The 26,337-nt window shown below is 50.1% G+C and overlaps 1 protein-coding gene across 3 annotated transcripts in view; it reads left to right on the top strand.

The window, feature by feature from the left end:
• Positions 1 to 26,337, top strand: part of KSR2 (kinase suppressor of ras 2) — a 281,058-nt gene that overhangs the window by 192,262 nt on the left and 62,459 nt on the right. For all 3 annotated transcript variants that reach the window (XM_074973249.1, XM_074973250.1, XM_074973251.1), the window contains exons 14-15: positions 4,176 to 4,224; positions 6,749 to 7,116. In XM_074973249.1, the coding sequence (XP_074829350.1) occupies positions 4,176 to 4,224; positions 6,749 to 7,116 (417 nt within the window). The remainder of the gene's footprint in view (positions 1 to 4,175; positions 4,225 to 6,748; positions 7,117 to 26,337) is intronic.

Below are 26,337 nucleotides of genomic sequence, written 5' to 3'. Positions count from 1 at the left end.
AAGCCATACACGGGGCACCTTGACACCAGCAAGGGGTGGTTCAACAACTGGCAGGGCAAGTGCAGAATGATTGTTGAGTGTGCTTTTGGCTGTTTAAAGTCCCGCTGGTGCTGCCTATATGGGAATCTGGACCTGGTCAATGACAATATTCTGATGCTTATCGCCGTGTGCCGTACGCTCCATAATATTTGTGAAGGAAAGTGTGAAAGCTTCACTCAGGGCTGAACCGCTGAGGCTCAGCACCGGGAGGCGGAATTTGAACAGCCAGAGACCAGGGCTATTAGAGGGGTGCAGCGTAGGGCCATAAGGATCAGGGATGTCGTGAGGCAGCAATTTGAAGCGGAAAGCTACTAATATTTGTTGCTGTGCTCGGGAGTGCAGTGCTTGTAATGCTAGGAGGTGATTGTGATTGGTGCAGATGATGCACTATGAAGGTGTAAGAATATTGCCTGTTGTTTTGCAGGGCTCTGCTTGCTTTCAATTAATGGAATAAAGATTGCTTTCAAACCAACACAATTATTTTATTAAAAAACAGCAAGTGGAGGAGTAGGACAAACAAAAAATACACATCAGCACTGAGGGGGATGGAGGAAGGGAGGGTCCGGGATGGTTAAAGATTTGTGTATGTCCAGGTATCCTATCCAACCTTGTCCTTTGGAGTACAGTGCAGTGGATACTGTACTTCAGCAGGGCTAAACTGCTAAACTGCAGGGGGACGGGTGTTGAGTGCAGTGGGTCCTGGGAGTCTGCAGGGCTGGACTCTGATGGGGCAGGAGCAGAATGCAACAGGTACAGATTGGAGCCAGGAGGTTGATAGGAGTGTGTTGGCGGTGTCTGGGGGGCACATGGGAAAGTTTTGCGACAGCAGCTGCAGGGGAGGGCGGGCGCGGAGCTGCTCGGTTTGCAGTGCTTGTAGCGCCTGGAGCATGTCACCTTGGCGCTCCTTAACGTTTAAGAGCCGCTCTGTGGCTTCGTTCTGGCTCGCTGCGTTCTCCTTTCGGTCCCTCTTCTCGCTGTCCCGCCACGCCTTCAATTCTTGTTTTTTGGCCGCGAAGTGCATCATGACATCACACAGAAAGTCCTCGTTAGTTCTTCATGGCCGCTTTCTAATTCTGCCTAGTGATAACAAAGAGGGAGGCTGGGCTCCCAAGGTCATATCTGAGAAGCCAAAATGCAACATTTTACAGAAGCAGTATTGTTTGCAACACACAGACCACTGATTTAAAACACAGCCACTATTCGCACACCTGTCACTATCTGGCTGACCCCAGGCAAGCACACGTGAGCCATAAGACCCCCAAAATGGTGAGTAACCGCAGGGGCAGGAGAAATCAGTGTTCCAGGACCGTACTGTTCATTGGGCACGTGGCTCTTGGAGGGCCGGCACTGTGTGTGAGGGGCCTTATAATCATTACTGTCCCCACATTTTCCACAGGCTGTGTTCATTATGGAAGCTATCTCGTTGCTGAGGGTGAGCACGGAATCAAGGGAGGGTCTTGTCCAGGACTGCGGCTTCTGCCCTGGCCCTTATGCGGCTTGCCTGTGTGCAGCAATGGTCCCCCCTCCTAGTGACGGCAGAGTGGTGAGGGAAAGTTACCCTTCATGGGGCAAGAAACAAAGCAGCTCTGCTAAAGAACCTGTGGCAGCGGCTTGCCCAGTATCTCAGCGAGAGTCTCCTGGAGATCTCTGAGGCAGATTCCCGTGAGGGAGTCAATCCACACCCTGTTCCGCCGCTCAGACTAGGCATGTGGTGGTACGTCCATCATCCAGACACAAGCCTGCTTTCTGCAACCCTCCTGCCCCTGACAACTCGCTTCAGCGATTCCCAAAGTCGAAGCCACTTACCAGGGCCCTCCTCTCCTGTTTGCGCTTCTCCAAGCTCTGACAGCTGTGACTGGCTAGCCTCCTCTCGGGTAGAGAAGAGCTCCTGGCTGCATGAATCTCTGACCTCCGAGTCATCCTCTGCCTCTGGGTCCCCCTCCCCATCCTTGTTCAAGGTTCCTCCTCCTGGCTCGGTCCACTCTTGACTGGCACGCGAGCAACCGAAGTATCCACAGGGGACATTTGCAGTGGAGCAGGGGTCGCCACCGAGTATCGCGTCCAGCTCTCTGTAGAACCGGCAGCTTGTGGTCGCAGCACCGGAGCGGCGGTTTGCCTCCCGCGCTCTTCAGCTCCTTCACTTTGACCCTACGTTGCAATGTGTCCCTGTCATGGCCCCTTTCTGTCCTGCATCGTGAAATCTGTCCGTAGGTATCATAATTCCTACGGCTGGAGCGCAGCTGGGACTGGACAGCCTCCTCTCCACAAATGCTGATGAGGTCCAGCAGCTCGGCATTGCTCCAAGCAGGGGATCGCCTGGTGCGTGGAGCAGGCATGGTCATCAGGAAAGATGCGCTGAGACCACTGCATGCATCATCGAGGAAACAGGAAGAGAACGTTCAAAATTCCCAAGGAATTTAAGGGATGGGGATGACGATTGGTCACCTGAGGGCAGGGCAGTAGAGTTCAAACCGATGACCAGAGAGGCGAGAACAGGCATTGTGGGACACCTCCCGGAGGCCAATTGCAGCACTGTAATTGGCCAGGGTGTCTACACTGGCACCGCGGTGCTGTAGCCCTGGCGCAGAAAGCTCTATGCCTCTCGTCGGGGTGGTGTTTTTACAGCGCTGCAACTGCTCCGTTTCTGCGCGCTAAGTGGCTTGGCAGTGTGTACACCTTGGGAGTTACACCGCAGGAAGCTGCTTTACTGCGCAGAAACTTGTATGTTACTGTCAGGCCTTGTCTACACTGGCAAGTGTAAGATTGAATCGGCAGCTGCATATAATTCAGCTTAAACCGAGCAGTGCAAAACGGCGGTTTGCAGAAACAAATATTTTCATGGTCTCTGATACTCTAATAGCAGTTACACTAAGGAGGAGAGGCAGGGCTATGGCATGTGAATGCCCATGGGGCCTGGGCTAGGCTAACCAAGCCCTTGCTTTCCTGCTCTCACCAACAATCTCCGTTGTATCTACTTTCAGTACTGTCATCCTTTAGTACTACAAATTATCCACACTGTTACTGCTAATACTGCTTTGTGAATTCCTTACTGTGAATCCTTATTTATTGCTACTGACACTGTGGTAGCACCCTAGGCATGCACCACGATCCCAGTGCACTAGGTGCTGTCCAAACACAGAACAAAAATACCATCCCTGCCCCAAAGGGCTTCCAGTCTCATACAATACTGTTCCCGGGCAAGACCCCAAGGCTCCTAATCAGTGTTTTGTTCTGTCCTTCTTCAGGCAGACTCCCTCAAGTCAACAGGAGTTCCCTGGTGTAAGGACAGAGTAAAACCTCACCAAGGACCACAGGATATGGCTTAATAGTTGGCAGCACCTGGGACTCTTATGTGCTCCAGTCCTGCAAGCAGTAACGTGTGTGAGGACCTTTACTCACCTCAGTGGTTCCGGTAGCTCTGTGGGGCTACTCCTGTGAGTATAGGCTGGCCTTTGCGAGATCAGGGCCCTACGGAGCAAGCGTCATTAAGGATGTCAGACTCGCAGCCTATCCGAGGCACCATAGTGACATCATAATTACGTCCAGCACTGTAAAGGCGATCTCTGTTTCCAAGCCCTGCTTACCAGGTGCAATGGGGAGCTAGTATTCAAGCTGTATAGGAAGTCTCTACAATCCTCCCTTTTTGGTGACCCAGAAGTTCTAAAATTATGACCGTCAAAAAAAAAATTCCTCTTTTCTCTTATGCCAAATAGATGGGCTCACCTGTGTCTTCATCTCCCAGTACATGTGCTAGAGAGAACTGTGCACTTTCCTGCCTTCCTAGGACAGGGGCATCCTTTGGTTCTCAGACCCCTTTGTTATATTAACTGGTGATGGGTTCAAGCCACAGAACTGGGGTTGGAACTTTCTTAACTGGAGGGCGGGGGATGGTGGTAATTGGGACAGGGGTAGGAGAGGGGCCCGTTCAGATCTGTCTCTGAAATTAGCAAGTCAGCAAGGCATATAGAAAGCCCGAGATTCCTGCACGCTGTTTTCTTTTGTCTTGCGAGAGGCTGAGCTGGAGGGAAGCCGGAGCTTACGGCCAAGTCCTGGGGCTGCTGTGCAGTGTCGGGGCACAGAACGTAGGGAACGTTCCATGCACGTGGTGGCATATTAACTTGTTTTGTTTTTAACAGCCTTGAAGGAAATCCATTGCTTCAAATTGAAGTGGAGCCAACGTCTGAGGTAAGAGACATGCGATGCTACCGCAGGCTTTTCATTTCCTTTGGAGAATGAAAGGAAAACTTTATGACCTGAACTCTGTTAAAACAAGACCCTGCCGCGGCCTAATGTTTTGGCATCTTGCCCCCTTTATGATCTATAGCTCTTCTCAGAGACAATTATATGGAGCTGGCTGGCCTCGGCATTGTGCTTAATGGACCGTTCTATTCTATACATCTCAGAGTCCATTGCACTGAAGCTGGCATAAAATTTGCATCTCTACTGTGAGCTGGCCTGCAATTGAATTAATGGATGGATCGGATTCTACTCCCACTTAGGCTGGCTTTAGTGGAATTACAGCAGTGGGAACAAACAGAGAACCAGGTTGGAGGGAGAATTGCCTCCTTGCTATCCCCAGTAGCTCAGTGGGAGGCAGGGTATAAGGGGGTCAACACAGACTTTTAAGCTTTTCATAACAGATACCAGAATGGTGGGTCTCTGCTCAGACCAGGTGCAGAGCATAGATCTAACAGGCACGTTTGAAAAACCATCCTAAGGCTCGAAGTGATTGTGGAGCACAGGTTCCACTAACTGTCAATGTTATGTGTGCTCTGAAGTCACTTAGGCACTTCTAAAAGTCCCATCCTGAAAGCAAAAGGGCCTCATTCTCGGCTCAGTTGCATGTATGCATGTTGCATTTATGCCCATGTAACTCCATTCACTTCTGTGATGCTACATCAGTGCAACAGAGCAGATGATCAGACCTCAAATGTGTCACAGTAACATCAGAAATTAGTAAAATAACATAGATACATTCTGGCCTAAATCTCTCTAGTTTTCCCTGGTATTTGTAAATCCTTGAATTTGTCTGTCTGTTATAGATCACTACAATACCTGAGTGCCTTCCACCTAAAAGCAACTACAGTAGCAAAGTCCCTTCATGGCTACCTTCAAGTCAATCTGTCCATCACAGTAATGTGTGTATCTGCCAGAGCGCACTGAATGCAGTGAAAAATTATTTGAATTAATTAACAATGAACAATGGCAAAATTCACCCATGAATCATATTTGATCAGCTCAAGTGTCTGTCTCTCCTGATAGTAAAAAGAAAAGGAGGACTTGTGGCACCTTAGAGACTAACAAATTTATTAGAGCATAAGCTTTCGTGAGCTACAGCTCACTTCATCGGATGCATTCAGTGGAAAATACAGTGGGGAGATTTATGTACACAGAGAACATGAAACAATGGGTGTTACCATACACACTGTAACGAGAGTGATCAGGTAAGGTGAGCTATTACCAGCGGGGGGGGGGGGGGGCCCTTTTGTAGTGATAATCAAGGTGGGCCATTTCCAGCAGTTGACAAGAACGTCTGACCAACAGTGGGGGGGTGTGTGTGGGGGGGGGGGAATAAACATGGGGAAATAGTGTGTGTCTGTCTGATCTTCTACTTACCGTTCTTCCGAGGGATTTTTTTTCATATGGTCCAAATTCTGCTCTTGTTTACCCTGTTGAAGGCAGTTTGCACCAGTATTAACAAGAGCAGAAGTTTGGCCAATAATATATTTATATTTCAGTATAGTCTGTATAGGAATACCTGTATTTCGTGTGTGGGTGTAGGGGATTAGCCTCTCAAACTTACACAAAACTTGCTAAGACATCTCATAAAGAAAGAAACTCAGGACAGTTCCGAGAGAGTTTCAATCTGCAATTACTCTGCAGTAATCGTGGGGAATCTTGGCGAGGCGAGGCTGAGCTTTGCAGGCTCCAGTGCTGGTGTCGGAAAAGCTATCCAAGAAAATACGCTCTTGCATTTCAACCTCTTGCTTTGAGCGTTTGCCACTGTGCAAGTTTCCATGGAGACTCACTGAAAACAAATGTTTCATTTCCCCTTTCCAGTGCCCCAAAGCACAATCTGGCTAGGTCCAGGCAGTCGCTCGCGAACTTTCTGGTGCTCTCCACGTGAACCTGGTAGCTTTCTCTCCATGTCGGAAGGAGTGCTAGAGACTGGAGCTCTGGCAGGTTTTCATACAATCCAGCTTTCCTGGGCTCTGCTTGTGTCCCCTATTAATGCTAATCCCCAAGCCCCTCCCTCTTGGCCTCACTCTCAAGCAGCCTCCAAGAAGCGCTGGTACAACAGTAGCTAATCCCCTTCTCGGCAGAGACCTGGCACCTCCTCTCCGAGTTCCCCTGCCATCTGGTTAATAGACTGCCTTGACGTTGTGGTGTCTTCCAAATCCTCCATCTGCCACCTAACCAGAGGAGGAGGAAGAATCGGGGGAGGGGAGAGGTGGGGATTAGGGCATTCCCAGTATGTGGCTTTGAGCATGCCTGGGTTCTTAGAAACACATGTTCTGGCAAAAAGCAATCCTGGGAGGCAGCTTGTGGCCAGGATGGTTGCATCGCTGGGAACTGCTCCACCTGGTTTAGTGGGTGTTCATTGACAAGTAGTGGAAACACATGTTCCTGCTCCCTACATGCACTGAGGCTGTGAGAATGATGCTGGCTGACCCCGCTCAGGTAAGCCACCCCATTTGTCTCCCCACAGAACGAGGAGGGGAATGACGAGGCCGAAGAGTCTGAGGACGACTTCGAGGAGATGAACCTCTCCCTCCTCTCCGCTCGCCACTTCCCACGCAAGGCCAGCCAGACCAGCATCTTCCTCCAGGAGTGGGACATCCCCTTCGAGCAGCTGGAGATCGGAGAGCTGATCGGCAAAGGCCGCTTCGGCCAGGTGTTCCATGGTCGCTGGCACGGCGAGGTGGCCATACGCCTCATCGACATCGAGAGGGACAATGAGGACCAGCTGAAGGCCTTCAAGCGGGAGGTGATGGCCTACAGGCAGACGCGGCACGAGAACGTGGTGCTGTTCATGGGCGCCTGCATGAGCCCTCCCCACCTCGCCATCATCACTAGGTAAGCCGCGGGCTCTGCCACCAAGCTGGGCAGCTGTCGCTAATCCATTAAAGAACATGCGGGGCAGGCCATCAAAGCTATGCGGTAGACCACGCAGTCCTAGTGAGGGCCTGGGATATGTTGGCCCTATAATACAGGGCATGGCCTTCTCCTGGCTGAGCTGCAGGAGATAACGGTTTGGCACACAGGAGAGAGGCCTGGGCTTTTGGAACCTGTATATGTGGCTGTGATATCTGAGATTAGAGGATCTGGAGGCTCTAGCATCTTCTGGGACACGTGCTTCTCTTCTTGAGGAACCAAAGATCTAGGGATCAGTCCTGCCTGCATTGGAGTTGATGGCTAAGCTCTGGCTGATGTAATTGAAAGCAAGGAGCCAGCCACTGGTATGTTACAGCTGTCTGTAGGTTCCTCTAGGGGCAGTTACAACTGACCTCCTTGGACAACTGAACTGCCCAGTATAGACTATGCTGATTAGTACCTTGTAAAGGCTTCTGAATTTGGTCATGAGCGAGAAGTGCTGTTGGTTTGAACTAGGAGGGACGTCACACGCTTTGGGTGTGAATGTGGCAGCGTAGACCTCTAAATGCAATTCATGGAATTGCTGTGCTATCTGCTTGTCTTGTGTGTGAAGCCAAGTGATGACAGTTTCTGAAAACTAGCATATGAATGGTGCCTCTCTGCTGGAATTAGGTCTAATTATGTAAGCCAGCTGACTATGTGGTGGTTTGCCACTGTGTAAGGACAACAGACTGCCTACCGGTTCCACAGATAACTTGGTGCTTTGCTGGTGTTGTGAAATATTCTCAAGCATCTGATTTCGAGGGTCTGCTGGGTTTGAAGGTCACCCGCACCCCCATGGGTGTGGTGACCTTCACCACAGCTTTTAATAGTGAACATGGCAGAATTTCCTGGTCCATCTTCTGAGGGCCGTGCCTCAGGAGGGTATAGCAGGGCCCTAAGTAATTACACAGTATTTGCTAGCTTTCATTGTGTCTGGGTTCCCCTATAATGCTGTGTGAGCCATCACGGAAAGGGTCAAACTTAAAAACGGACAATAATCACCCTATAATATTTAACCAACATTTACATGGTCAATGGTCAAGTTATGACATGGGTGGGTAGTTACACAATTATTGATGCTCAGACTGGATTAGTTTCTTCACCCTAGCAGAGAGGCAGGCGGTAGCCAGTCTCTATACAATAATAATACATTTATATAGCACTTTACATGTTCAAGGCACCGTACAGACATTAACCAATGAATCATCACAATGTCCCCAAGAAATAGGTCTGTACACATTGTTCCCATGTAGCAGATGGGAGAACTGAGGCATGGAGATGAAGTAATGTGCACAAGGCCACGCAACAAGTCAGTAGCAGAGTCCGGATTAGAGCTCAGGACCTCCTGACTCCTAACCCTGTGCTCATTTCCCCAGACCTCCCTGCCTACAGCTGCAAAAAAAAAAAAATAAAATAAAAAAGGAGGGCACAAGAATGTATGCACCTGTTAGAGGCACCTGCTAGAGGGGATTCTGCCTTTGAAAACCTGGTCCAAGTTGTCCACTTTCCTCTCCTAACCCTTACTCAGTGGTCACCAAATCTCGCTGTGCAATACGATTAAATAATTTATCTTCTTATTGGATGGCTTCCCTCATGTGACAAGCTCCACAAGACTGCTCTGTTAGCAGGAAGCACTCGGGGCTTCGGCATCAAATCTTTCCACAGACTAAATTATCATTGAAAAGTTCCTGCAAGGTGAGGCTACGTTTCCAGACTTCTCTTGGCAGAATTTCAAAACCCCAGATTACGCGCTGACATTGGAAAGCTTCACAGAGCCATTAGCCATGAAATATTTCCTCATCCCTTTCCCGATCTCCCTTGAAATGGCCCATTCCCAGATTGATTGATCCCAGTTCAATTGAATAATCAGGCACTGGGGAGAAGGGGTTCTTGCTGGCTCACTTTGTGTGCTGTACCTAATGTAATGCCAGGAGAGGCAGACACCGTACCACACGTACAGCACTACTGTTATCAATTGCTGCTCTTACTCTGTTTAGTTAAGTTGTCGTTTGCCTCAGCGTTCTGTCTTTCTAAGACATGGTCTTTCAGGTGGCTTGAGTATTTCCAGAGGAAGAGAAGAATTTTTCAGGGCAATCCGAAGAGCGGGGGTGGAACAACTGGAGCAGGGTACAACGGAGAGGGAAAACTTTGAGTGAATATTGGGTATAGTTTCTTCAAAGTGAGACTTTGGACTCCTCTCCCAAGGGAAGTGTTCAGAGCCCGATTGATTGGGACACCACAGATTAAACAACATACCGTAGGGAACAGTCCCACACTGGCCCTTGGGGGATAGTCTAGATCTCAATTTGATCCTAGAGAGGCTTCCAGTTCTGGATGCTAAGGAGGAGACTCAGGCCTGGATGTCTCCCACCTGGAGTTGTCACTGTGGGTTGCTGAGGGGTGGGTTCTTTGCAACCCTTGGTGATGCTGGATATGTGCAGCAAGCCAGCCCCAAGGCCATGCAGCACTTATGGCCCAGTGGACCCCCTCAAAATAGGGCTGATGGAGGACTGACGCAATGCCTAGTCCTTCGGCTGGCACTCTGCACAGGGGGGACTTACCTGCAATGCAGCACTCACTTTGAAGGCAGAGGGGCAGCTCGAAGGAGCATGTCCTGCCGTTCAAGGTACAGAGGGTTGCAGAAACAGAAAAAGCCCCAGAAGTTGTTGACATCTCTAATTTAGTTTGGGGGATGTGTCTCTTTCCCCAGTGGCAAGTGATGAAAGCAGGGTTGGTTTAATCTGCAGATGGTATTAAAAATCATCTTTGGCACATGAAAAGTAAATGCCTTTATTTTTGCCTGGAATAATCCTCATAAACCCTGGCAGTGAAGTTAAACTGGATTTCAGCTCTCTGACCTGTTAGCAAGTACTCAGTCAAAAATTAAAAACCCATGTTGATCCATTTCTGTAGTGTCCAAAGCCATGCTGGCGTGTTACTTTGTATGGAATCGGCCCTTCCAATCACTGGTGGACGTGGCCTGTGTCTGTTCTCCCTTTGATACGAATACTGTTGAATGAAACCCTTTGGATGCATATTTGCACAGCATTTAGATTCCATTTAATATCAGGACTCATGTAATATTTTTCTAGCTACAAAACATTTTCTGTCCTAATGCCTTTTTATATAATCCCAGTGAGGTGCCGATTTTGACATCTTGACAAAATAAATATGTGCACTGTGGTAGCTTGATGCATTAATATTGGGACTGGAGAGCTTTTGGATCTGCTTTTTCCCCTATGTTTTTAAGGTCAAAGTACAGCTTTATTGGATTGCCCTAAATAGAGCTCATGTCCCTCATGTGTGCCAGCACTGAATGCTTCTGGAACTGACTTTACTCTGTGCACAAACGAGGCTGAATTGGTTTGTATGGTTGGTACCGTTGGTTTGTACGGTTATTTTTAAAATTACAGCTGCTTGTAATGGTGCTGGATGGTGGAGTGCTCCAGCACCCTTGTGCTATGTGCTTTGTAAATGTCCTTTATTATTACTGGGCTGGATAGTTTGGGAAGGTGCAGGGGGCCGGGGGAGAAGATGATTTGCAGATGAATCCCAGTGAATTTTCATTCAAATCCTAGGTTTAATCATATTTGTAACACAACCATTATTTCCTCCATTGTTTCCAAACTTCTCATAGAATATCAGGGTTGAAAGGGACCTCAGGAGGTCATCTAGTCCAACCCCCTGCTCAAAGCAGGACCAATCCCCAGTTTTTGCCCCAGATCCCTAAATGGCCCCCTTCTCTGTTCTCCTGCCCGTTCCTCTCCATATTGGGTCCCTCTCCAGGCTCTGGATGGGGGCTTAGGGGGGCCCTGGCTGTGGAATCAGTGGCATCACATGACACAAGAGTGGGGCTTGTTAAGGAATGAATCTAAATGACCAAGGGCGGTCACAAAGCTTGGGAGAACAGGCTTTCATCCGCAAGCTCCTGACACTTCAGCCCTTGCTGTCTGAGTGCCGCTCCCCATGGGTTCATGCAGACATGGGGAAGGGCAGGGGAGGATCTGAGTCTCAAGTGACGCTTGCAAGGGCTGGAGCAGTTGCTCATGATGGGTTCAGTCGGAGAGGAAAGCTCTGTCGTTGCCAGGGCATTTCTGTTCACCCTGCCTCCTGTATGGGTCTGGACAGAAGGTTTGGTGGTCCATGGCATCAGATGGCGCAGAGAGGCCCAGACAGATTAGTCAGTGGGTTGGAGGAGATCATCCACGGGGGGATCAGTGCTGTTCAACCTCATTCCCTGGCTTGAGGCCGCATTGGGCAGGATCCAGGACACGGGGAGCAGAGAGGTGACACTGAAGAGTATTTATAACTAACTTCTCAGCTAGCTTTGAGGGGAGCCATTGTAGGAGCTTTCTGCTTTACCCTGTGCTCCTGCCGCAGGGCATGCATTGCGGGGGCGGGTGCCTACCTGCATTACCTGCATGTGCATTGCGGGGGTGGGTGTATATGTGCATTTCTTACGTGTGCATGGCGGGGGTCGGAGCCTATGTGTATCCCCTGCATGTATTTTGACTCCTAGCCCCTAAAAAGGAAACTAGTATCAATGGGAAAACACTTCATCTAATAAAGTATCTGATCCAATCAGAGCCATTGTTTTTAGTCCTGGACTCATTAATATAAGCAGGTGACTGTGTTGTGTAGCCTAAATCTGCCTTTCCCCAGTCCTGTTTGGATTAGGTTTAGGGCAGGTATCATGCTTAATAGCAACATAATATTTGTGATCTCTGTGCAGGAGATTTACCCTTCATAGGCAAAGAGACAAGGTTTTATTTCTTCTTTTAACAGGCTTACCTAGAAGCAAATAAAATTCTTACTGTGGCCTTCAGGGGGTGAGGAGACAGTGCATTCAGGAAGGGATTGAGGCACAGTGCTGGGCTCAGGGGATGTCAGTTTGATGGCTTACTTACCACTTGGGGCTCATTAAAGATAAAATCAGTTGAAAAATTCTGAATGTCCTTACCTGATTCCCACATCTAAGCAGCCTGGTGGTGCCCGGCGGGGTAGTGTTTGCAGGGATATGCAGAACTTCAGGGCACAGGCTGTACAGATGCACTGCTGACCAGGCTGTTAAAAGTCCGGTCGGCAGCACAGTGGGGCTAAGGCAGGCTCCTTGCCTGCTGTGGCACTGCACCGCTCCCAGAAGCAGTGACATATCCCATCTCTGGCTCCTACGTGTAGGGGCAGCCAGGAGGTGCCACCCTGCACTCCAACCTCCTGCCCCAGGCTAGAGCTCCCTGCCACACTCTGAACCCTTCAGTCTCAGCCCGGAGTCCCCTCCTGCACCCTGGAGCCTGACCCCCTGCACCCCAACCCCCTGCCCCAGCCTGGAGCCTTCTCCCGCACTCTGAACTCCTCATTTGTGGCCCCACCCCCTAACCGCACCACCAGCCCAGAGCCCATACCCCCTCCCGCACCCCAACCCCCTGCGCCAGCCCGGTGCAAACGAGTGAGTGAGAGTGGGTGGGAAGAGCGAGTGACAGAGGGAGGGGGGGATGGAGTGAGCGGGGGGCAAGGCCACGGAGAAGGGGTGGGGCAGGGGCAGGGCCTCAGAGGAGGGGCCGGGGGCGGGGCAAGGGTGTTGGGTTTTGTGCCAGAAGAAATTTGGCAACCCTAACAGGCTGTCATCCATAGAGTGCGGATTGGCTTCAGCAGGCCTCCTTCATCGCTTCCCTCATAGAGTCGTGGCCCCTACACACAGGCGACTCCAGGTGACTGTCAGTTGCTATTTAAAAAGCCCCTTTTTCTTCCTGGTCACACAGTGTTTGCTACTCAGGTAGGAAACATTTCTCTACATTTGAAAACAAACATCTCCCAGCTATTAAAGAAATCTCGTTTTCCGACCCTGTGTTCAGAGCACTTGGCTTCCGAGCAAGGTGCTTCAGCAGAGCAACGAAATCTGTGGTGCAGGACACAAGGCAGAAGTTTTTTGTGTGTATCTCTGTACGTTTTCCATAGCCTGTGTGTGGGGGATGTTCCAGGGTCAGCAGAAAGGTCTCTCCCCCCTCACCTGGGGGACATTTCAGTACCAAACCAGACGAGCTTCGCAAGCTTTGTGCACACGTGACATTGCAACAAAGTACAGTAGCTACTACAGCCTAGGGTGCTTTTATCAGACCGTCTCGCTGCTGGGAAACTGAGGCATGGGAGAAGTTAAGTGATTTGCCTGTGAACCCATTGTGTCTCAGTGGTAAAGACTGACTCAGTTCTGTGCTTTAGCTTCTAGACCGGGGTAGTCAATAGACGGATCGTGGGCCAAATCCAGACCTCCAGACGCTTCTGAAAGGACCCTGAAATCTTATTTACTTCTTATTATAATTGTTGTTTTTTTATGATATTTCTCTGAAGTCTGGACCTTGACTATACTTTGACCAAGAGATTTGGACTTTGAGAAAAAGTAATTGGCTATTCCTATTCTAGACTATCCTACTTCTCTCTCTGTTTCCTGAAATGTCTCTGAATATAACTGGTCTAACAAGGCAGCACTATTACCCATATAGGAAAGGAATTATACTCGGTTGTTTCATGGCACCAGCATTTGGATTTGACACCTCTCGGGAGCAATGTGGTGATAATTCCTACGAGAGTTTCCATCAGAGCTGCTAATAGATTTTCCCGGAGGTAATGAACAGTGTGGACATTTAACATTCATCTTAATTTGACATCAGCAAGAATGAGTGGGAGTGGGAGTGTCCTGAGTACTGCATAATAGATGGTGTGAAACCACAAAAGAGAAACAGCATCGAACTCCTCAGCCCTGTGGAACTGAAGGCTTTTTTTAAAAAAATCTTTATACTGCAGATGAGAAATTCCAAGTTCCTTTTGCAGGCTTTGAAAGAGAGAGCCTGCACCATCAAATCCTTAATGCAACCGCACCACAAATACACAGAACATTTGCTAGGAATGTCTAGTGGTGAGACTGGGGTGTAGGATGGGAGAGAGGTGCTGGCCATTGGGGTCCTGCTAAACTCTGCCACTGACCTCCATGGGTGACCTCAGGCAAGTCACTTGACTTCCCCCACTCCTCCATGTGTCAGCACTTACCCATCCCACAAGGGGGTTGCGAATCCTGATTGATGGGTTTCCAGTGCTTGGAGGCCTTTAAAAGGGCAAGGCATCAGTATTTGATGATGGTAATGACACTGTATTGGCTCCAGCCCTCACTGAAGGAGGGAGGGTCGCAGGAGTTACAGAGCTGCAGGACAGAGTTCTAGGCTCTTCTAGTCAGAAAGAGGAGATGTGAATATTTACTGTTCCCTCTTCATTCTGTGTCTCATCAAGCTTTGACCAGAAAACTACGGGGAAATATTCATGCTCACTGAAGCCTTTTTAAGAATCTAACGATATCCCCAGCTTTGCAAACTGCTGGCAGGAGGGAACAAGCCTTTGAGCAGTTGATCTTTTATGTAGAAAATATGAGATTTGGGCCAGAGTTTGCTGAGCACTTCGAACTCCCATTTGCTTGTGTGGGAGCTGACGGTGCTTAGCATGTCTGAGAACAAGTCCACTTGTAGTTAGGAGCCAGCTCTAGGCACCTGGGTTTGAACCTTTGATCTTAAACTCTTCAGGCCTATGTACCGGTGTACATCCAGAACTGCTCCAGATTTACAGCGGAGTAACGGAGAGCAGAATTGACTGCTGCTTGTGTTTCTGTCAGAGACTGCATGGCATGAGGAAGCAAGGAGTGGTGTATCCTGATTCATAGTCCAGGAGCACCCACAATGTGCGAGGAAGACGCAAGAGAGCACTGAAGAGCAATAACAAGTAAACCTGAAAATACAAAATGATACAAGAAGCATTTACAGAGGCGCCTTTCACCAACGGGACTGCCGGCATGTTTTACGTTAGAGAGAGCAGCCCCATCACGCTCTCATGCAGTCAGTGGTGGTGGTGGTTCCCGTTTATACATCTGAGGGAACTGAGGCACATGGAAATGAAGCAAGTTGCCCAAAGGCAGAGCGTGAGTGCCAGAGCGGGGAAAGGGAATCCCGCCTCCCAGCCTTGTGCTCTAATTACACATCTTCCATTTCACTGCGGCAGCGGTGGGGATTTTCAATGGAGATTAAGTGAATTAGATTCCCAAATCCCAGTGGATTTGGGTGCTGTGACGGTTCTTGGGGCACTCAGGACTGTGAGTCACCTCGTTACCTCCTGCTTCCAATGAGTCTTTCTTGTAGTAGCTGGATGTCATCTCCTACCACCAGCAGCCTTTCAGCCACTCAGGCACTCTCCTCTGGGCTCTGCTGCCCCAGCTTCACTTTACAGGGTAACAATAGGTGCACCCCCACTCCCCAAACCTCTTTGAGGAGTTTCCTTATGATATCCAGCCCCTGACACTGGCTACGCACAGAAATTCCAGCTCCTCTGCACCGAAAGGTGCAGTGTACACCAGTGCACTAACTTGGCCTTAAACCACCGTGCCTGTAAACCGCACAGCACTTGGGAGGAAGAGAGAATGTAATAAAACAAGAGAATGTTTATTTACGAAAAAGTAGAGGTTCCGCTAGAAACGAGAGAGTTGTGGAAACAAATTGGTTACAATACAAAACACAAGCATAAAACACAAACCTGGGTCTACACTTTCTTATCTAATAAAGTAGACTTCCCCTCCCAAAGTTCAGTCTGTTGCAGAGCTGGCTGGTTTCTCAAGAACCAGGATCCAAATGTTCATGAAAGCATCCCCGTTCCCCTCAGTGAATGGATACAGAGTGCTTCTCCCTCCTCTGCTTTATACTGAAAACAGCCTGTTTCTATTCACAGGCAGGGCAAACCCCTGTCTTGATGTAAAGCTTTTCTTTTTTTTTTTTTTTTTTTTTTTTTTACCTTCAGGTTGTTTTGATGGTTTCCCATCCCAAACCTTAGTAGCGCTTAAGCTAACCAGTTGAGCCATGCATTGCATCACCATCCAAACAGCGCAGGGTAACAACTCCCTCTTGCCCGAATGGGCCACCACCGAGAGATAATCTCCTGGTGACTAATTTTTACTCCCAGTTCCTGAAGCATACTTCCAGTATAAATACATTATTCCTTAAATACTTCTCGCACAGACATCTTGTGAGGCTTATGAATGTTGACAAGTTACAAGCTTTCTGTAGATACCTCACACGTTACTCTTCACGGATGAGTATCCTGTAAGACGTGTTTGGTGGAGTGAGTTTGTCAGCTCTGAGATGACAGATGTCTGCCAAGACAGGGGACCCTTTACCAAGGGGTCGCTGTCACAGGTGCCGCTCTTCATTCAGCTCCTTTGAAAATCCCAGCCCAAAAGCAGACCCATGCGCTTTGGTTGTAGGTTGAACATGCTTAGAAGAATGTGACCTGTGAACTGGATTTTGAAAGTAACTTTTTAAACGACCCTCCTATTCCAGAATCCAGTCAAGGTGGTACCCAAAACCACAAAATACACACAAACATGGCACAGTATGGCAAACCCATGTCATAGGAGCTGGAACTGGGAATGCTGGGGGTGCTGCTGCCCCCACCCCCCCCAGACTGGAAGTGGATTCCATCATATCCAGGGTTTAGTTTTGTTCAATGGCTCTCAGCACCCCCACCATAAAAACTGTTCCAGTCCCCAAGCCCACGTTGGAGTTTGTAAACAAGTTTCTCTCCTGGTCCCTGCAGTAATGCTGATTAAATAATCATAGAAGGAAGTGTAGTGTTTAAACAGTCAACATTTTGATGAAATATTAAACACAACCATTTTCCTTCGAGCAGGATGGAAGTGGGGTTACATTCTCTTACCCTGAGCGCTCATTCTAGCCTTGTCACTAAGGATGTCTCTCTTTGTAGAAAGATGGCACTCAGCTGAGAAAAGCCAATCAGAATGAAGGATCTTGCGCTCAGGTACTTCTTACTGTTTCTCAATTAATTGTGGATGCCCCACAGAAATATCAGGAGACCCAGGCCTCCTTCTCATAGGTGACTTATCAAGTAAACCGCCAAAGATGAAAAGAGTATTTGCTATGATCTTCCCTCATGGCAACGCAAGCATGCTTTAATGACATGGAAATCATTATGCACCACTAATTAGCAGTCGGGATGGGAGGCTGAGTGATGGAAAGAAGATCCCATAAAGTATTTCAGTAGCATGTCATCTAACTTCCATGCACTGCATGGCTAGGTGGTAACCTTGATTTGGCTTTATTCTGAGGCCTGTCATCAAGAATCCCATCAGTCGGAGTCAATTAAAAAAAAATCATAGGGGATTTTTTCTGGCATTATGGGCATTAATCCTTTCTTCCCTAGGCTGGACTGTGCCTATGTAATATCAACCAACCAACCAATATTTTCACTTCCTAGCGCAGAGGTGGGCAAACTATGGCCCGTGGGCCACATCTGGACGGGGGGGTTGGATAGGGGGTGGGGTCCTGGTGGGTCCCGGGAGGGGGGGACAGGGAACAAGGAGTGGGGGGGTTGGATAGGGGATGGGGTCCTGGGGGGCAGTTAGGGACAGGGGTCCTGGGAAGGGGTGGTCAGGGGACAAGGAGTTGGGGGTCCCGGGGGGCTTGTCAGGGGGTGGGGGCGTGGATAGGGGGTGGGGCAGTCAGGGGACAGTTAGCAGGGGGGTGGGATCCCGGGGATCTGTCAGGGGCGGGGGGTCCCAAGAGGGGGCGGTCAGGGGACAAGGAGCAGGGGGGGTTGGATGGGTTGGGGGTTCTGAGGGGGGCAGTCGGGGAGCGGGAAGTGGGAGAGGACGGATAGGGGGTTGGGGCCAGGCTGTTTCTGGAGACACAGCCTTCCCTACCCAGCCCTCCATACTGTTTCACAACCCCAATGTGGCCCTCGGGCCAAAAAGTTTGCCCACCCCTGTCCTAGCAGGAGCAAAAGGTGTGGGCTTGTCCTTTAACTCAGGCTTTCCAGGATGGAAGCTTTGGGATTTCAGTAACAGTTCTGAGCAGCAGCGATGGTCCTATGGGATACTCTTGTGGAAGTGATTTAGGAAGAGCACTCCATCTTCTTTTAAGGTATACAAGTAAAACTGGAGGAGATAGGCTAAATCGATTATATATTGCAAACCCAGTGCTTAGACTCCCTGCAACCTGAACTGCAAATCCCAATTTACACTGGGTACCAAGCAAGTTACTGTGGGGGTTCGTCACACAAGACCTTTTATAAGTTGGGAGGGGGAGCAAGATTCTCCCTGCTATGAGACATTTCAGGTGCCATGTCTCCTTGTTTCCTGTACTATCGGAAGGTGCTCGTAGGGGTTTATTGCAGCACCCTTGCTACCCCAGTGCAACGCGTGCCCATTATTTACTTGGCGGGTGCCTTGAATCCATCAGATGGCTGCATTTGAGTGGTGCTGCTTCCAGCCTAGCTTTGTGAAGCCCGCTGGAGAAGAGCTGTATCTGTAGGAAATCCTGACATGAACCAGTGCACCCCTAACCCACCACTGTTCCCTTCTGGGTTTATTTTTTTTTTTAAGCAGTGAAGAAAAACAGCGGCGCTTAATTAGCAGTTGGATGGTGTGCCCAGAGATGTCATCGTGAGGAGTTCAAACGCGCGGGAGACTTGTAAATCTTCAAGCTGGCTGGAGTCGCAGGGTCATGCTCCTCCAGGAAGTGTCTGCAAACTAGATGCCGCCTGGAAGCATTTTGAGGCTAAAGGTTGGGGGAGGGGGAAAGTATGAGGGTCCCATCACCAGCTCCTCCTGTCAAGACCCTGAGATTCCCCTCCCCACCGCATCTCTCTCTCACCCCCTCTTGAGACCCTAGCTCCATCATGCTGGAGGGGGCAGATCTTCCCACACTTTCCTCTTTTGGAGCTGTCAGGGGCGCTCTCTGGTCGGCCGAAAGGGTCATTGATGAGTGACGTGAAGCGTTCTCTTCCCTCGATCAGCTGGGAGCACGGGCCCTTCGGAGCTCTCCCTTGCGTCAGCTTGGAGATGACTGGGCTGTAACCCTGCATGGCAGTGCAGAGCGCTAAGTGGCCGCTGGACTCCTTCATAACCATCCCTCGTGCTGGGATCCGGCCGCCAGGGCAAGGGGAAGGAGCCACTTTCCTCTAGCGTGCCCTGCCGCTCTGGCTTCCTGTGGGGCTTGGCCCAGAAACAGCCCTTGTTTCTCGCTGGTTTCAGTTTTCCTAGAGTAGGCTGGGCTATAAAGCAGCTCTCAGCCTGTCCGTCATCTCACCCCTGGAGGAGTTCCTTGCAGGGAGCCCTTCCTCTCGCCACTGGGATGAATCGCAGCAGTTAGAGCTGGAGCCAGCCCTGTTTGCGCCTTTTGTTCCCACCTCCCCAGGGGAGGATGCCTGACTGTTCCCTGCACTGCCTTTGCTAATGCTCGGTGCAGACTAGCTTTCGCAGTCCTCAGCAATGGGGCACCCACCACTCCCCTGCGGAGGGCGCTTTAAGAACTCTCGCTGTCAGGAAGACTTAGTTAGTCAAGCTCAAACTTTCCCTTACGCTGTGTCATCCCCCAGTTCCTCCTCACGCTCCCCTGCACCACACCAAGTGCTCCATCCCCTGGCAGCCACTTCACCAAGGTCTCGGTAGGCAGGAGTCAGTCCCCCCTCCAGCCCCCGATCAGTTTTCGTTGCTCTTCTTGGAGCTGCCTCCCGTTAGGATGAATTGTCTGACTCTTCTCCATTGGTTTTGTGTCTTCTCTCTTTGTTCAGATGGGCTTTCCTTCGCCACATCCCCCTGCAGTTTCTCCCCTTTCCTTCTTCATGGTCCCTTCTGCTCCACTCCCTTCCCCCCAGTGGGAACATACATTTCCCATCCATCTAGAGCTCTCAGATGGCACTGGCCTCTCCTCTGATTGTCCCTTCCTGCAGCATCTCTTCTCTCTGTAGGGAACGGATTGGCACACGCTAGCCTCCCCGTGTGGTTGACCAGCTACACAAAACAGCAGGGTGGAGATGGCTCAGGTGTGGAAAGCAGGAAGGCGTCCGTGTTCAGTGTGCTGTGATACACAAGCTGTAAGCTTGTCTCGCAAGGGGCATGGGCGGGGATTCTTCCTGACCCAGTTCCCTCAAGGCAAACACGATGCCGCGTGGGAGCTCTCGACAGAGACTCGAAACTCTCAGCTCTTCAATGCCTCTGTCTGTGCCAAATCTGCTGACATTCACAATGTCTCATCATCTCTGCTTGTAAATCTTACTGCATAATGGGGGGGGGGGGTAGGAGGCGTATTTCACATATTTAGAAGGGGAGGGGGGGAATGTAGACGTCTATGGAACTCAATTACTCATTACACAATTCAGAAGATCTTGTATTTCTTTCCATCACGGGTACTTTGCAGGGTCAGCGTGTGATCATATTTGGAGATGAGGGATAAGGAGGGAGGGAGGGAGGAAAATATCCAAACCTGTAGCTGCTGTTTTGAGAGGGTCGGTTGCTCTACTGAATAGGTCATGTCTGCTCAGAGGTTTCTTCTGTATGTTTTTGTTACCTTTCCTTAATGCATAACAACATTTGTCCCCTGTGGTGCTTTCCTTCTGAGGATCTCAAAGGACTTTCCAAACCTATTCTCAGTAGCCCTGCGAGGTTAGAATCATAGAATATTTAGAGTTGGAAGAGACCTCAGGAGGTCATCTAGTCAAACCCCCTGCTCAAAGCAGGACCAACACCAACTAAATCATCCCAGCCAGGGCTTTGTCAAGCTGAGCCTTAAAAACCTCTAAGGATGGAGATTCCACCACCTCCCTAGGTAACCCAATCCAGTGCTTCACCACTGGGTAGGACTTGTCATTCCCACTTTACTGATGGGGAAACTGAGGCACGACCCAGTTGAGTAACTTTCCCAGAGTCGCACAGTGAGTCAGGGACCGAATCCGTATGTTCTGGCTCCCTGGTCCTCGCTCTTCCCATGAGACTACGCCTCACCCTTTTCCCTCAGGCGAGTTCTCTTTGGAAGCCTGCCAAGGGACTGGCGTTTATTAAGATTTCCAGTGTGGGTAGATGGAGAGGTCAATGCGTCCCATCCATCCTTCCCCCTTCATGACTTGTGTCGATGTCAGTGAGCTGGAGTGATAAGCTCTTTGCCCTCGGTAATCCCACTGCTTTCGGATGCCTCCATTGTTTGGGTTTGGGGTACGGTCCTGCCCCAGACTTTAGCGCCTTTTCTCCTCTCGCTTTCTGCCCCGTCCCCACCGCCCCCGCTAGCATTTCAAATAATGAAGTCCATAAATCACATAATAAATAGCTATTGACGTCCTGCCCTGGGCTGGATCATGATTGACTGACCCAGGGGAATACTGTTTTCCTCAATCAATAAGAGGCCATGAGGGAGAATAAATCTTGATAATGACTGACAACAGGAAAGTCAATACGTGTATTAATATATACATTAAGTGAGCATACATCTTCCAGTGAGAGACACCCTCTGCCCTGCAGGCTAAGAAAAGTGACTGAAACATCCTGGCTGTTGTGGGGTGTGGGATGCATGGTGGTGGGGATGAATGGGGGCAGAGGAATTGCTGCTGGAGCAAAAGCATTCGGGCCTTCCAGAACTGTGTTGGGAGGCAGTGATCAGCACAGAAAAGCAGCCCACGTGATCGGTGAAGCCACACCAACCTATCAGGGGAGCGATTTTTGGTCAGTGCCAGGAGAGTGCTTTGAGTTTAGGCAGCGTGTTTTGGTCTCATGGGACTTTCAGTGACTTTGTGTGGAAAGCAGCCATGGAAAATTCTCTTGTGCTTTCCATTCATGCTCTGCCCCTGCACTGCTAGGTGTGTTTCTCCCATCATGCCATGGGCTAGAGCCCAGCTTAGAAAGGCGTGGTTTGGGGAAGAGGGAGAGGTGGTGTCTCCCGCAGATGAGAGTGCCCAGTGTTTGTGCTTGGCAGGTGAGCACTGTGAAAGGCTTCCCCCTCTTGCAGCACCAGTGTGTTCTGAACTGCTCTGACCCACTGTTACTTGTGCTTAGTTTCCTCACAGGCCATGCAGAAAGAAAAGAAGGTTTCCTGGTAGAGATCCCAGGCTAAAGAGAACCCTGCTGGGGCAGTACTCGGTGGGGAGCGCCAACAGACACCTGCATAAAGCTTGCTCAGCCGTGCTGTTGCAAAGCACATATTACAGCCAGGATTGGTGATGTGTTCTGGCTTCTAGGCACAATTTGAGGTGATGGATTTAACCTGCTAAGCCCTTAACCGGTTTGGGTCCTGAGTTGCTCTGGATCGCCTCTCCCTCCCTGTGATGCCTTGGCCACTCAGCTGAGGCACGCGCTCTAACAGCCCCCTGATTTAACAAGGAAGGGCTCAAGCCTGGGTCCCAGATCCCTGAAACTCCCTGTACCTGGTGCTCAGCCAAAAGCCCACGTTGATGACGTCCTGGCCATTAGAGCTGTCAGGAGGGTGACAGTTCTGTTCGGCAGCAGCTTTCGGGGGCTTGACATTTGCTGAACAAGTTGGAAACGAAACCTTTTGAACATGGGCACAAAAATGGACCTCTGCTGAAAGGACCATTTTCAGGTTTGGTACCCGAGCTTTTCAATGCAGGGCGGCTTTTTGGGGTCAAGAGAGAGGGACTCTGACGCTCTCTAGCCCAGTGTGTGGGACTCGTGCTCTGCCCCATTCAGAGTGATTTGGGATGAAAAGCTCTGCTCTGAAAGAACAAGGACTTGAACCTGGGTCTTCTACATCTCAGGCCAGTACCCCAGCCACCAGGTTAGGGAGCGTGTGCCCAGCGCACGTGCTCTCTCTCTTCCTCCCCCACCTCCCCCCCAACCTGGGTCATTGACACTGAGGTCTGAGTGCCTGGCTTAGCCTTACCTGGGTCTGAGCTTCCCCACTGCGGAACCACACCTGAATTACTGTGTCCTCACTGTTTCTGCACTCGCCCGGGTGTGTCTGGGAGCAGATCCCATGGTTTGTTGTGTGGGGACGCTGTCGGATTCTTTCCCAATCAATTGTGGGAGAAATTGTTTGCCCTTTGAGAGGAATTATGGGAAGATTTTGGAGGACTATAGACACTTGAGTGATTTTTAGCCTGCATCCTCACTAGGGTGACCAGGTGTCCGGTTTCCGACCCGAACACCCGGCCTAAAAGGGATCCTGGCTCCTCCGTCAGCACCATGCCGTTGACTGTCTGGTTGGCAGCGCTGCGCAGCGGGGCTGGCAGGCTCCCTGCTAGCCTCTGCACTGTGCAGCTCCTGGGAAGCAGCTGTTATTTCCCCCCTCCAGCTCTTATGTGAAGGAGCAGCCAGGGGGCTCTGCCCCGCCCCAAGAACCACCCCCATAGCTCCCATTGGCCAGGAACTGCAGACAATGAGAGCTGTGGGGCAGTGCCTGCGGATGGGGCAGCGTGCAGAGACGCCTGGCTGCACTTCCGTATAGGAGATGGGCATGGCAGCTGCTTCTGGGAGCTGCTTGAGGTAAGTGCCACCCGGACCCTTCACCCCTGACCCCCTCCCGGGCCCAACCCCAACCCTGATCCCCCACCCTCCTGCCCTCTGAATCCCTCAATCCCAGCCTGGAGCACTCTTCTGCACCCCAAACCTCTCATCCCCAGCCCCAACCCAGAGCTCGCACCCCAGCCAGAACCCTCCCCCACACGCCCCAATCCCCTGCCCCAGCCCTGATCCCCCTCCTGCCCTCCGAACCCCTCAGCCCCAGTCTGGAGCCCCCTCCTGCCCCTAAACCCCTCATCCCTGGCCCCACCCCAGAGCCCTCACCCCCTTCTTCACCCCAGCCCCCTGAGCCAGCCCGGTGAAAATGAGTTAGGGTGGGGAAAGTGAGCGGCAGAGGGAGGGGGGGATGGAGTGAGCGGGGTATGGGGCTTCAGAGAAGGGGCGGGGCATGGACAGGGCCTTGGAGGAGGGGCGGGGCAGGGGGCAGGGCAAGGGTGTTTGGTTTTGTGTGAGTAGAAAGTTGGCAACCCTAGTCCTCACGGCAAAGTGGGTGGGTTAAAGCTGAGCCAGAGTTTTAAGCCACACCCTCAGTTAGGCTAGGCTTAAATCATCCTAACGCAGGGCAGAGGTTTTCCTGTGTGGACGGTGGGAGGGTTTGGACTAAAACCCAGGTAGGAGCCCAGGTTAACTGTGTAGTGTAGACATACCCTGTGCCACACCCCCAGCACCTCCTTTATGTCTCTCTGCATTTCTCTCTCTGCTTTGGGAAGGAGTCTTAGTCTGAACACTTGTGCATTTTATTATTTAAATGTCCCCTGGGCCCGTGCACCCAGCGGTTGACCTTGTAAGCAACTTGTAAATGTCCTGACTTCTGACGTGCTTTTTGAAGCAGACAGGATATTAACCTCCCAGAGCAATAGGGGAGGGAATGCTGACACAACCTTCACTCTAACAGTGCTATCGGGCGCCTCTTTAATTTAAACCCCCTGGGGCAGCTGCTGGCAAGAATTGCCTGAAAGTAACCTAAGTAGCTGCCTGATGTGATCTCAGGTTCAGCCGGATTCTGCGTTAAGTGGGTTTTATCTAACACAAGGGAGAAGTGACATTTCGCTGGTTCATACTGTCTGAGTGCTCCTTACTCTCAGCTAGTGCTTGGATGGTGAATCCAGCCAGAGTCACTTCCTTGTTAACATGCGTTAACATAATGCTGCTGGGTTTACGTTTCCAGCTCTGCAGGGGAATAGTCAAGGGAAAGCCTTTTCCTTTTTTTAACTTTAAAGTTTTTTTAAAAGTGTTCATGCTGAACACAGCAACCCAGGCCCTGATACAACAAAGCACTTAAATCAATGGGACTTCTGTGCTTGTCTAAAGCAGAGCACTTTGCTGGAGAGGAGTAGATGTGTTTAAAGGTAAGTGCGTGCTTGAGTGCTTTGCTGAATTGGGGTCCTACCCAGGCTTTCTCCTCACACCAGTAAAATTTAAATTCAGTGTTGCTATTAACCTCTACTCCTCTTCCTCTCCTCTCCTCTCCCTTCAGAGTTGTTCCTTATCTGCAGGCTTCCCCAGTGTGGGGATGATCTTGGGAACTAAGCAGATTGTTGGGTCAGGAGGACAGGCTATACTAAAGGCGGAGTACAGAGGGGTTTTGCGGGGGACCTTGTATGCCTTTGAGAGAAGTACACAATCACCACAGAGTGAAACGTTCCACTCCAACACCCTCATTTCCCAGTGGCTGGTCAGATTTGTTTCCCATCTGCCTGTGTGAAGATGAAGTACTAGGAAACAACTCATCAATCTTGTGGGGGCTGCTTAATTTTTTTGCTATCTGTAAGGTGGAGATGAGTTCCAGGCAGGCTGCTTTTTTAATCAAAAGGTTTGTCTCTTCACTCTCTTCAAAAGAAGATATTTTCTTCTTCTTCTTCCTAAAGTTCAAAAGACCAAGAAGAACATGGAGCAGAGAATACATTAGGCACCTTCAAAGGGAAGGAAGAGGTCAACATTGCTTTCCATATCCCTGTACATCCTGCCAGCCCTCTCCAAGCCAATTATAAGCACATCTTTTCAAAGGGAAGAGAGAGCAACACGAAGCGACAAGCATTCTCAGTTGACTTGTTTGCAACAGGGGGTTGAGATAAGCCATTTGGGACTGTAGTTGCTTTCCTGGATCTTAGTTGTTTTCCAAATGGCAGGAGAACAGCTGGTCTTCCCTGACAGTATCTCAGAATGGGAGAAGCTCCTTGAAATAAAAATGCATTGAGTTTGCTTTCTCTAAATAACTTTTCTTCTAAAGTCCTGATGGAATTGTAGCCACTTTCCAGGGAGGTTGATCTCCTCCTCCTCCTCCTCCCACCCGTACCTGCCAATCCGCTGACTCCCCTGTAGTTATCTTGCATGCCAGCTGTTGAAAGTTCAGTCAAGAAAATTTTGCTGCTTAAATAATATCCATCAAGGGATGGCATTTTCATCAAGTGGAGGTAGGCAAGGTGGGGAGATAGCGAAGGAAGGATAAGAAAAGTAATAGTCTTTAGGGCTGTTCCCTTTCTCTGAGCTAATTTCCTCTTCAAAGGCAACTCCATATGTAGCTGGAGCTGATGGTTGCAGGGTTTGGCCAGTAGATGTTTGCCATTGTAATGGCTGAAAATGTTGCTCTGGAGTTTAATGAAATCCCTACTTTGCCATCGGTGTTGCTTTGGCAGTTCCCCATTCTAAACAGACCGTGTGATTGCTATCGAGTTGATAAAACTGGATTTGATGGCCTGGCTTGTCTGCAGGGTAATTAGCCACTGGGCTAAGTGTTCCTGTTTAGGACACAGCCATAAGCATCTGTCTAGGCCCCCATCCTGGACACGTTCTTGAGTAGCTTCACTCACAGG

Source organism: Natator depressus, chromosome 15 (genome assembly GCF_965152275.1).
Source record: "Natator depressus isolate rNatDep1 chromosome 15, rNatDep2.hap1, whole genome shotgun sequence".
NCBI lineage: Eukaryota > Metazoa > Chordata > Testudines > Cheloniidae > Natator > Natator depressus.
Note: the sequence above shows the minus strand (reverse complement) of the source record. Positions and strands in the feature narration are given on the sequence as shown.